The 13,183-nt window shown below is 29.9% G+C and overlaps 1 protein-coding gene across 1 annotated transcript in view; it reads right to left on the minus strand.

The window, feature by feature from the left end:
- Nucleotides 1-13,068, minus strand: part of LOC108688944 — a 39,545-nt gene extending 26,477 nt beyond the window's left edge. The window contains 22 exon segments of the mRNA XM_018195503.1: nt 89-345; nt 470-717; nt 798-976; nt 1,090-1,212; nt 3,226-3,420; nt 6,050-6,288; nt 6,425-6,650; nt 7,166-7,325; nt 7,462-7,640; nt 7,758-8,208; nt 9,686-9,894; nt 10,054-10,245; nt 10,393-10,515; nt 10,598-10,839; nt 10,908-11,022; nt 11,095-11,280; nt 11,376-11,585; nt 11,677-11,777; nt 11,956-12,124; nt 12,212-12,325; nt 12,559-12,751; nt 12,876-13,068. Of these exon segments, the coding sequence (XP_018050992.1) occupies nt 89-345; nt 470-717; nt 798-976; nt 1,090-1,212; nt 3,226-3,420; nt 6,050-6,288; nt 6,425-6,650; nt 7,166-7,325; nt 7,462-7,640; nt 7,758-8,208; nt 9,686-9,894; nt 10,054-10,245; nt 10,393-10,515; nt 10,598-10,839; nt 10,908-11,022; nt 11,095-11,280; nt 11,376-11,585; nt 11,677-11,777; nt 11,956-12,124; nt 12,212-12,325; nt 12,559-12,751; nt 12,876-13,066 (4,302 nt within the window). The 5' untranslated portion in view covers nt 13,067-13,068.
- Nucleotides 13,069-13,183: the final 115 nt, after the last annotated feature.

Raw genomic sequence — 13,183 nt, forward strand, 5'->3', positions numbered from 1 at the left:
CACACACACACACACACACATATCTCGAAAATTACACAGGGCAATATATTTAATTATATTTGACGAGATATTAGTCGATTTCGGATACCTTTGCTTCGATTTGCAACTTTTTTAATTCAAAAAGAAGCAATTCTGCATTAGATACAGAATCTCCCAATTGATTGCAACTGCCCTCTAATGCAGCAATTCTGTCATTGAGAATTTCTTCGAGATTACGAAGATCGGTCGCGAGCAGCGCGAGAGCAAGACATTGCTCCAATTGAGTTTTTCTGCTACGAAAAATTGTCTCGATCAACCGCCTTCTATCGTGTAGTTCTTCCAGCCATTTTTCAACTCGTAATACGGCTAATGAAATATATTTATATTTCATTATTATATTTTTTTTATCATAAAAATTTTAATTTTATGATAGTGATCTAGCTAAATAGATAAGCAATTAATTAATTTATTAAATAGACATTTGACATACCATGATTAGCTTCATCTTTAATCGTATCCGACCTAGAATCTAAAGTGCCTTCGTTTATCAATTCCTTAAGTTCATCCAGCAATGTTTTACCCTCCCGCAAAGCACCCATCAATCCTTCCAACATATCTTTGCGAAGATCCTGAATCTTCGATAGAAAACTTTTTACTGCTTCTATTTCGATCGGTAGTAATGTGTTGTTACATGCCATTTCCAACGCCTCCATATGTTCTCTACATTCTGCCGCACGACTAAAAAAATTAAATCTATTTTGTTAAATAATTAATTCAAAAGCACAAATATATGATTAATTAATTACACTTTGCTGTACCATTGAAATAATACGTTTCGGTCAAGTATTTTCTTACGACGTTCTAAAAGTTGATTTATATCGTGCCATGCTTGACCTAATGTCTCCGCCATGGCAGTGTATACTTCTGCTCTTGGTCTCTGAGTCGTGATTAATTGATCAGCTTGTCGCAATAATTCTTCTACCGGGCTTTGTTTATTCTGATTATAAAGTAAAGTTTTAATTAATGGAGATCTTAAGCACTTCTAATTTAATTGTATTTAATATAAACTTTTACACAATTCGAAATTTATTTTGATACGTTTAACTTTACCTGTAATCGGAGTAACACTTGATCGTGTGCGTTCGAAAGTTCCATGGCTTCTTTTACGGAAGCACCAAGTTTCGTTAATTCTGGTTGTAGCTCGAGTATTTTCAGCTTTAGCCATTCGCCGCTCTGAACAAAAATGATAATAAAACGATGTATAGTGATAAACCATCAGATATTTTCCGAGTCTTCCGACAGTATAAACGACATGACATAGATAAACTGAATATTATTAAATACTCATTCTTCATTGAATGATCATTTTTGCAATTACTAGAATATTGTATTCATTATTTTAAATAATTGTAAAGTATAATAAATAGCAAAGAAAAGCTAAAAAAAATGTTCGTTTGTTTATACAATATAAAGATTATTTTAATTATTTTAATTTATTTAATTATTTTAATCTCAAATAAATTTTGAAATTATCTAATAGTCACATATACAATGTCGAAAATCATATTCAGAAGAGAGATCTTTTCCTCTAGCATTATTAAAAAGAAAAGATAGAAAGTAAAAAACGAGTATAGACAGAAATCGACCCTCCAGAGTTCATCAACCTCGTGAGGTTCGGCTGCAGAAAGGAGCAAGATATGTTTCCATTTTCATCTTTGGCATACTGCCGAATAACTACATTTGGATTGACCAATTCTCTCTTCTGGTATATCGCTGAAATTATTTCTTTTTTTTTAAAGTAGTGAAAGAGATATATTATTTTATGATCACCTTTTTAAAGATATCAAAATAATTGACAAAATTAGCAAATACTCAATGTATTTGTTAAAAGCTCGAGAAATATATTATATTGTATTATAAAAAAAAATGTCATTTGTGATTTACAGATTAGAGTAAAAGTAGAAAAGATTATACACCAGTAATAAAAATAATTATATTAATTATATTAATTGTAATTTTAATTTCTTAAGTATTATTTGTTGGAAATTACTCAAATTAATCTGATATGCACAACATGCAATAATATTAAATAAATTCTCATGCTTGACAATGTTAGTCATTGCATTGTAAAAATATGTTTATGCGTGCTAAAAATCTTTATTTAATATTTTCTCTCTTGTTTCGGACGAAATACTATTGTATTAGATTGGTACATATGATATAGACTATTATAGACGAAAAAGTACGATAAAAGAAAAAATTATGTTACTCGTTCGCCACTGAGCCGGGCCAGGTTGGGCTCAAGCTGCCTCGACTCGTCTCGTATACACGCGCGCGCATGTGTGTGTGTGTGTATATGTCTGTGTGTGTGTGTGTGTGTGTGTGTGCGCGCGCGCGCGCGTGCGTGCGTGCGTGTGCGTGTGTGTGTATATACCGGTTTGTTAGATTATACGAGAGTATGCAGATCCATACTATGAGAGATCTCTCTTACTTCGATTAGTTTATCGATTATCCAATCTACTTATAAATTAATTTTGGAGGATCTGTTATATAGTTTATTGTGATTTAAATTAAATAATTTATATTAGGATACAAATTTATATACATACATAGTTTTTCCTTCTTTCAAACTGCATGAAATTAGAATTAGAAATTATATTTAATTTTAAGCATTAAAAAATATTTGTCTTGTTTTCCGGTCTTTTTCACTTGATAAAAATTTGAGATAATAAAAATTTAAATTTATAATTAATAATAAAACACTTAAAATGTAACTTGCATGGATTGTGCAATCGTGTTTCTAAATACTTCGGAATCCAACGTAACGTACACAAGATGGGTTTATCTGATCATGGTGATGTGTAATGGGAGTTACTGTACCTAGTGGTTAAATTTATCCTTCGTAGAGTTTCGGGAGACTTGTTTTGCTCAGCGGATACCTAAAATGCTTACGGTTTCGAGAGGATTCGGAAATAGCTATAGACCGAAGCAACTGAATCCCGAAATACCTACACCATAGTGTCATACATGAAATTGCAATGAAAAATTATTCTTTACTAAGAATTATTTGAATAAAATAATTCATATCTAATATATTTTATTTTCACAAAGATTTTTAAATAATGTTTTCCAAAACTTTTAAATAAAATAAAATAAAATAAGTTGCGTTGACAGAACAAAACAATAACAAATACAAAAAATATAAATTATTATTATATAGATTAAAATGCAATACATGTTTCTTACTTGAAGTAAAGCGATTACTACACGCGTTTCTCCACTTTGCACAGCAATGGTACTTATAGTAGTAGTTGGAGAGATGATTTGTTGTGGCGTATCCTCATTTCTTTGCATGACAATTTCGGAATTTGTCTCAACAGATCTTTCGGGATGCACGTGTGCCATTGAATCAGGACCATCCACCATCATTGTTAATTTTATCTTTTATGTGATAATCAAAACGTTTCAGATCTGTATTAGCAGAATTATATTCGCGGCATAATTATATCATGAAATACTCACTCGATGTTTATATATGCTACGAATTAAGCAATAGTTGACAATATAGCTGCTGAAAATTAAAATAGTGTTACACGACTTTATATCGACGTTTGGACCGAACATACACAGTGATTTCAATGCCTGGTGCTAAATATATTACAATGACGTACGTCGATATAAAACGCGACAATAAACATTTAGCTCATAGATATTCTCAAAGATTTTACAGATAAAAAATATATTAACATGTTTTCGAGTTGGCTCTTTCGAATTGTCTTTTCTAATTTACTTTATTTTTGGCTTTGCCAAAGATGTTAATACGAAAATTCTGTGAATGTAAAATTGAAGATGATTGTGTCTATAATACAAATAGACAAACTAAAGATATTTAACTGGCAAAAGTTTTTTCGCGACTGAATATTCAATGTTGTCTTATCTCTTTAATTTGTACTAATTTCTTAAATTAAAAATATAAAAGGAATATAATTTTTTTATCAAAGTTAAAATATTTCTTCTACGCGAAAAGGAATAACAATTTGTTAATTTACAGTTACGATCAATTGAAAATATATACTGCGTACAGTAATATCTGTGTTTTTTTCTTTTTGATACAATATATTAATACTTTATGTAGATATCTTTGTGTGTACGATGACGTCATTTACAGAGACGAACAAATGGTAGAATAAAACCGGACTGACTGGTAACTTTCAACAAGTAACGTACGGTGAAAATCATACGTAATCGGAGATGATCCGATAAAAATATCAATCAATATTACAAAAAATTTTTTATATGTTTCTTTATTGGATAAATTTATGATTTCTCTCGTTACATCAGAGGACTGTTCAATTATTTGCAAATAATTTGATCGACTCTTTATATCTTAAAGAAATTTTCCAATTAACACACACATACACACACACACACACACACACACACACACACACACGCACGCACGCACGCACACACACACACACACACACATACACACACACACACACACACACACACACATATATAATCGGCAATTATAATATAAATTTGCGTGTTTCAATATTTAATGTATAATTATAAATTCTTTTTTTACTTTTTATAATTCAAATTAACAGGCTTTTGTTCTTTTATGTAGTAAATTTTTTAATTAAAAAGACGGGAAAACTTTGCTTTATTTCGTCTTTCTTAATAAGCAGATTCATGATTTTTGACATTTTAATTTGATGTATGATGCACCAAGTTATTTTTTATATGAAAGTTTAATTTTTACTTGGCACGGTATAACAATCACCTAAATTCGATTCGCGTTTAAGCGGTATTGTTAGTAAGAATGACGACAGCAACGGCAGTAACACTTGCGTGACACATGTCACGAGTGTATCACGTCACCAGCCGATCGGTTGCAGTAACCAGCCGAACCAAGACTGAACCGACAGAGCGCAGTACGGCCTCCGGCCAGTCCGCACTCCGGTTAGCCGGGTTAGCCTCCGGCCGGTTGCCTCCCGCTCACCTTCGTTGCGCTCGTCGAACACGCTCTACAGAGCAGAGTTGCGCAGGGCAACAGTTTCGAAAGTGAAATTGTCGATTGTAAACGAAAAAAGTCTTTAAGTGTAATATATGATCATCTAATATATTTTTAATTAAATTTTATTATGTTAAAAATTATCACACACAATTTCTTTTAAACATCTTTTATTTACACGAATAACAAATGCGTCATGCGATACATATTAAAAATTCATGACAACATATCAACGTCTGAACTGTGTAGAAAGTGCTATATTGAAAAAAACATGAAGAAAAGTTTATGTCGAGCAATTAATGAAAAGCGATCCATTTCGCGAAGATCGATCTATATCCGCATACGAAGTATGGTTTATATCGAGAAAGCAAGATTAAAATAGGATTAAAATTAAAACATTAAAAATCAAGACGATTCCCGTTCTCAGTCATACACATATAAAATTTATGAGAAAAAAATATTGCGGTCTTCACGCCTCGCGCAAATGGACCACTTTTCATTCATTTCTTGACATAAACCTTTCTTCATATTTTTCTCAATGTAACTTCTACGACTCAGGCGTCGATATTATATAATATTACATTAAAGTTATTATATAAAGTATTTGCAATAAAGTTACAGACAGCGAAGCATAACGAATACGCAATTAACAATTCTTAATTCTTTTAATCCTGCCGATTCTATATAATACATGTGATATTTTCAACAGCAAACATATGTATAAACATCTTTTTCTTTAATCAAAATCATAAAATCTATATTTGCTGATAATATTTGTTTTTATCAAATTCTTAATATAAAATTTGTCTTCATCAAAGCTGCAAATAATTTTTGGTTGTAAGAATTAGATAGATAATCATTGTTATATTTAATTGCAATAATAAAGGAAAACAAAACTTACAAATTTAAATGAATAAGAATTGTTCTAAACACATATCAAACAGCTAGCATATTAAAATGTAATAAACAAAGAATTTGAAAGAAAAAAGGTTGATCAAACGTCGGTCAAAGATAGTAGCTTTGTCACCAAAATTACACTTACAAACTCACCTTTCTTGTTTTTTCAAGAAAATCTTCACCTTCTAAATTATCTTTCTGCATCGATGATATTTTAATTTCGCTATCCTCATAATGTCGTAAAAGATTTTGCGAAGGCAACGGTGTATCCTCATATTCTCTTAAATTAGAGCATGTGCTTTCATTCAACACATGTTCTCGGATTTTCGTTGCAATATTTTGATCCGATTGCACTTTTTTCGAACTTTTGCCAGTATACTTTTTAGGTTCTTCTGTTAAAAAGAATTTAGTTATAAAAGAGTGAATATAATAATAAGAGTTCATTATTTTTTATTACTATATATAAATTATTATTATACTATAGTATACAAAGAATTATTAAAATTATAAAAATTACAAAATACTAACTGAACGAAGATAAATCGAGATGATAGTGAATGTCATCTGTTTTTTCGCGCGATTCTGCTTCTAGCACACCTTCTACTTTTTGAATATCTTTCACGTCAATATATTGCCGATGGTCTTGCACGGTATTTGATATCACTTTATAAGAGGCTACGCCTAATCGAATGTCGTGCAAAACACGCAAAACGGTTGTCTCGGTAACTTCTTTTATAATTTTGTTTGACTTTTCCTACGCAAACAAATCATAACTTGTAATACTTTAAAAGTGTAATAATTACACTGCTTGATACAATATTAAATGAAAATTGAAGTAATTGAAGTAAAGGACTTTAAAAAATATACATATATTTTATAAACAATACAAAAAGATAAATACAGTAGGCTAATGAGAGTCAGCAATAATAAACGCAATTATTTAGTGAACAATCAATAATCAGATATTGAATTGATGTTTTCTTTATTTTTCAATTCTCTTTGAGATCCTCCTCAGCAAGAATGATAAAAGTATAATTAGCTCGCATGTCCATAATGTTTAAGTCACTCGCAAATTGACGAAGATGCAACGATATTAATCATCACGGAACATGAAGCATGTGCCGTTTGTCGTTGCTAATTCTCATTAGCCTACTATTTATCTTTTTGTATTGTTTAAAATTTGAGAGTCCTAATATAATTATTGTTATATATATATATATAAATTTTTTCCTTTGAGAATCAGTTTACTAACTGAATTATATAACATACATTAGTAATTTTATCCATTGTTTTCATTTGTACTGTTGGGTTTATTCCACTGATAGTTGAAATATTTGATGTTGTTTCAGGAAATTTTTGATTTTCATTGATCGAAGAAGAAGTAAGAGGTGCAATTGTAGTTATTAGTTTAGGCTTTTCCATGGTCCACCTTTAAATGTTTGCAATTTTCTGAGTTGATGAAAGATTTTGTTGCAATATATTAAAAATGGATGCATATTATTGATTTTAATTGATACTCATAATTTTATTTGATAATTAAAAATAATTAAAATTCATATAAATACCAAGTGGAACCAGAATATGTCATCACGGGTGCAGAAAGATCTTCGCATTCCGGCGATGTTACGAAAGATTCACTTCTCGAACGTGGAGGTGGAGTTGTTGAACATTCAGTTGCTGTTGTATAACCCTCCACATTATATTCTCCTATTGCACTTTCGCTACGAGACTTTTCGATAAGTTCCTATAAAAATAAAAAAAGATGAAATTATTTTAAGAATGTTTTAAAATATTTTTCTAAGAGAGAAAAGGAGAAGAAAAATATTTATAAATCAATATTAAAATCAATATTAATATATACCTTAGAATTAAAATCTTTATTTGATATTTCGACATTTTCCATAGATTGCGAACGAATATGAAATGAACTGTCATCAAATTTTTCCATTGGAGGAGTAATAGATTTAATTACATCAGATTTGATTTTTGTAGCTACAATTTCCGAAGTTATTGGTTGCATTTCAGCAATTATAGATACGGCTGAAGTTGTCATATTCGACATCAATGTAGTCGTGTTAGAAGCCGTATGCATGGACTCGTTTGACAGCGACATAGCAGGTATCGAGAACAAGGACGAAGCAGAAGACGTCACAACGGCAGGAATAGACATCGGTCGAGTTTTAGCTCCAGCTTCACATAGTCTCGCATCCAGTTTTTCCGCGAGACGCGTAACTTCCGCTAATTTCGCCGAGATAGCTTCGACTGCTGTCAAATTATCACCAAAGATCGAAGCATCCTCAACTTTAGACATCCTAGAAAAGCGAATTTATTGATCAAATTAACTTTCTAAATAGATGTTTTTATTCTGGAGTTTAGAAATTTTTAAATATTATTTATCCAATATTAATATCCATTGTTAATGAATCTCGTAAGCTTTGTACGATATTATTACTTTTTGTTGTTTTATATTAATATTACTTTTATAGTTTCGTTATAATTGTGTGTAAAATAATAATAAAAAAATTTAAGAATAAATTAAATATATTGATAGTACTTTCAAATCGTATTCATATCAATTTCAATATTGGTTTTTTCAAATGATTTTTTTCATAGGATTAAAGATAGTTTAGTTTGTAATCGGAAAATAATTAAATTAAAAGTATAAGTTGAATTAAAAATAGGACATAAGAAAATGTTACGTAATTAATAATTGACAGTGCATTGACAGTACATCGCGGCGTCACATGGTCTATGCAATTTGGGGCAAAGTTCTAATTTCGTAGCTCACGTTTGCTTTACGAAGCGTCATAATTGATTTCTATATTAAATCTTAAGAATCTTAAAGATAGATTTATTGAAAAAATGTTTAATCTAAGTTTTTGAACGTTATGATTTTTTTATACAGTTCTTCTTTTTTATTACTAAGATAAATGTACCAAAAATAATCTTCGTGATGTGTACAATACGGTAGATGAAATCTTCTTGATGCAAACTAGTTCACCAAAATATTATTGAAACGAGATTCGCGTTTACCAGTTGAGTTTTAAGTTAAGACGTCACTGTGGAACGAAGCCAAAGAAGTGTGGACCATGATATTTTATTATTTATAAATATTGTAACAATTTTTTAGAATGTAATTATTCAATGCTAAAACAAAATTTGTAAAATAATCGTATTATAAAGTATAGATTTAGAAGAAGATTGCTAAATAATATTTTTATGAAGAAATTTCGTGGATGCCTATTACACGGATTAAACATAACTAATAAAAAAACTGTGTGTGTGTGTGTGTGTGTGTGTGTGTGTGTGTGTGTGTGTGTATATATATATATATAGAATAAAAAATAATCTGTATTTAAATTGAATCAAGCGTTATGAAATGTCAATTATCTTATTGCAGTTCACTTACATGCACCGTTTCTAAATTATAGAAGCTATCTCGACGAGAGCCAGCCATAGACTGACATACACTCTGGTAAACACGCAAGCGTTCCACACACCAAGCGTATATTACACTACATTTACTAATTATTATATTTTATTTATTATCGAATTGTGTTTTATAAAAATAAAAAAGAAAAATTTTAAACATTTCTTATTTCGATTTATGTTATTATTAAAACATTTTTATAGAATTATTTTTACTTTATAATTTTCATTTTTTTAACGCTATTTCTTTTGCATAATTGTGTAATTCAAATCATACTAATCTCTGAGGCGTAATATCTTCATTAATGTAACAGTTTATTAGTAATTATATTAATGCGGAACAATTCTTTTTATACTTACGGTTGATTATAAAGAGGTTCCTTCAACCTCGTCTTAAGGAGACGACCTAATCTTACCATCCGACCAACTTCCAATAAAAGTTTCTCTCGATTATCAAGGATATCTCTTATACTTTCTTTGATGCGTACTTTTGCCACTGCATCTTCATCTTTTGCAAAATGATACAAAGCCGTCACTGTTTCCGCCAAATTTTGTAATCCGGTACAATGCTTTAAATAAATTCATTTAAAATATAGAAAAGACAGAGACAATATATATAGTAGATAATGTATAAAATAATGATTCTTTTATTTTAAAATATTAAAAGAATAGAATACTTAAGCAACTTTTGAATTTACATATTGAATTATATTAATTTACGTTCATACATCTTCGACGTTTCTATGAAAAACAGCGCATACTCGTAGTCGGGTTAATTGTTCCTGACTAACAGATCGGAATTGTCGCCAAGCATGTCGTAATTTTGAAGATAGATTAGCGTTACCCTCTAAAGATATTCTGCAAGATAATCTTAGTACACGTGCTCCAGTCACCAATTGACCACCATATTCGTAAGTTCCCTGTAAATATTTATCTTATTATATTTATGTGCTTGACAATTCTACAGAAAGTGAAACAGAATAACTCTCTCTACAGAATAACTCTATTATTGCTTTTGTTTTATCTTATGAAAATAATTTGTAATAGTAATCACGCTATAAAATTACTTTTGCTGTTTCTTGAAAAGATTGGTGTTCCTCTTTTTGCAATTGTATTTCCTTGACATTACAACCAACTTCCATGTGATTTCGAAGTAAAACATTGAATAAATCATTTAACCATTTAACAGCCTGGAAGGTACAATAGACATATAGATTTATTATATTTTTTTACACGCATTAAAACATTTTTGTATTATATCTTAGTCCGTACTTGTTCGGCATCGCTCTCGTACATGTATATCAAAGCTATCTGTTTCAATGACAGCTTTTGTAATTCTACACTGTCATTAAATATATTCTTTCTGGCATTTGTCGCATCTAGTATATCTTTGACATTGACGATATCTTCATCGTAATTTACATGAACTTCTCGACCAAGTGCATCCTTTACGGGCATAGAAAGAATGTCCGACAATTTTTCACCTTCTTTTATAAGCTCGCGTTCTAAACTGTCTGAAAAATTATTTAAACATGAAACTGAACAAATATTAATAACTATCAAAATAATGAGTCATCTTTACCTAAAATCGTTTGACTTTTTTCCAAAGTTAAGAGTTTAATGCTTGCTTGAGAAAAGTTGTAATTCCTATTGCCCATGACTAATTGCTCAAATACTTCACTAGTCTTATCGAAGTACTGTAATAATAAATAGCAAAAAAAACCACTTTCAATTGCTAACAACTAGGTCAATAAAAATTTGATTTCTACCTCAGAAACGAGTCTAAAGAATCTTTGCGAAGTGATTAATACATTTCTACGTCTTTCGAGTCGTGAAGCGAAGCTACGACAAACAAAGTCCATAAAATCTCTTTGAGATTTTAAATCTTCTGGTAGTTTACTTTTAGGTAGACTATCAATTTTATGAAGCAGCTCTGCATATCGCCCATAAGTCTCCTGTAAACACATTAGAATTATATCCTATGTAATACTTTTTAAAACGAAACAAATTTTTAAAACAAAATGAAAATTATAAAATTTTACTCATTTACCCGGCATTGAAGCTCAATTTTTTCGTGTTGCCTTCGGAGTTCCTCGGATGAAGAAACGTCGAAACCAACCTGACAACAAGAGTTCAGCATTACGTCTGCTGGACCCAAGATCCAATCAGTAACGCTTGATACACCCTGTTCCAGATTTTCGATTACTCTCGCAGTATCCAGATTTCGTTCCATTTCTGTCCATGAATTTTCAATGTCCATCTGCAAACGATAGAATAGCATTGTATTAAAACATTGTACTAAATACATATAAAATAAATTTAAATATGCCAAGTAAATGTGATTAAATAACCTGTTTTAATTCAATAGAATCGAGTAGCTTATGAATTCCTTTAATCGTATCCAAAATATCCTTAGAGGATTCTCTACTCATGGAACTTACTAAATTCCTACCTAAATAAATGAAATTTAACTTTTTCCATTATTTTTACATAAGAGACATCATTGCTTAAAATAAATTTTTATTAGCATCAGTTACAAACTACATACATTCTTTTATTTATTTCTTAATATTTATATAATATATTTTTAATCTCATAAAAAAAAATCTAATAGATAAAAATGTATAAACCTGATTGAAGTACATGACGTGCCGTTGATAACAATACTATGCCCATTTCCCAATAAGACTCCACGTCATTCGATTGCATACGAATACCATCAAAAGTATTCAATTTTTGATGTAAATTTGTCATCTTCGATACAAGCTCTAATGCATCTTTCGAATAATTTTCTATTTTCTAAGAAAAAATAAATATCAAGCTAAGCTAAGAAATTAACATATCATTTGCATTTAATTTGTATGTGGATAAAAATGTTTAATTTACCATACGTTTCTTAATCCATTCCATGTGATTGTACGCCTTGTTACCTGCTAATTCGTACGGTAATTGAGAAAAATCGATGTACACATGCAGCCTCGTTAGAGTAATGTATAGTGGCTAAAACAATTAACAAAAATAAAAGAAAATCAAAGTTATTACGCCTTTATACAATAATAACGCACAATTAATATTTTATTAATTGTAATTGTAATATATACAATTAATATTAATAATATTTTTTTAATTTAATCCAAACCGAAAAGACATTTTTCTACTTACAATTAGCTATGTTCACATATTAGTTTAATGTCATTATTGTTGTAATATTTTTATTAAATTGATTTACTCACTTCGCCTTCTTTGTGAGATTTGGTACAACTGTCGACACGTTTATCCCAAAAACCATCCGGCCGTATCACGATCACAGAAATGACTTTAGATCCTATCAGATTCGTAGAAAGTCTAATACAAGATCTAGTTACGCGCCATGCACTATGACGCGCGTCTACAATTAGAACCAATCCATTTTCCTTCGTCTCGTCGCTATGTAATTAATCATCAATAAATATTAAATCACTTATATGTATAAATATATGTATATATATATATTTTTTTAAGTGTGTATACATCAGTTGTATACATTAATGAAATATCAAATATTCTATACCTGAAAATTGATATAAAATATAAAATGAGGGACTCTAATTTTGATTTCGTTGCTGAATCAAATTCTGGTGGAACATTTATTACTATTAAAGGTCGTCCGTCGTGATCACGACCGCCTGGAATATATGCAAGCTTTGATTCTAAATCCTCTAGAATATTCGCTGCTTTCAAATTTTTCATTGGCATCTCCATAACTATTTGTTAAAAAGAATCGTCTTAATATATAATTAGACAGTAATAATAAAATAAAATTTCCTAAATATATTTTTTATATTTAATGTTTTATGCATCAACATTTTAATTATAATT

Source organism: Atta colombica, unplaced genomic scaffold (assembly GCF_001594045.1).
Source record: "Atta colombica isolate Treedump-2 unplaced genomic scaffold, Acol1.0 scaffold250, whole genome shotgun sequence".
NCBI classification, from domain to species: Eukaryota; Metazoa; Arthropoda; class Insecta; order Hymenoptera; family Formicidae; genus Atta; species Atta colombica.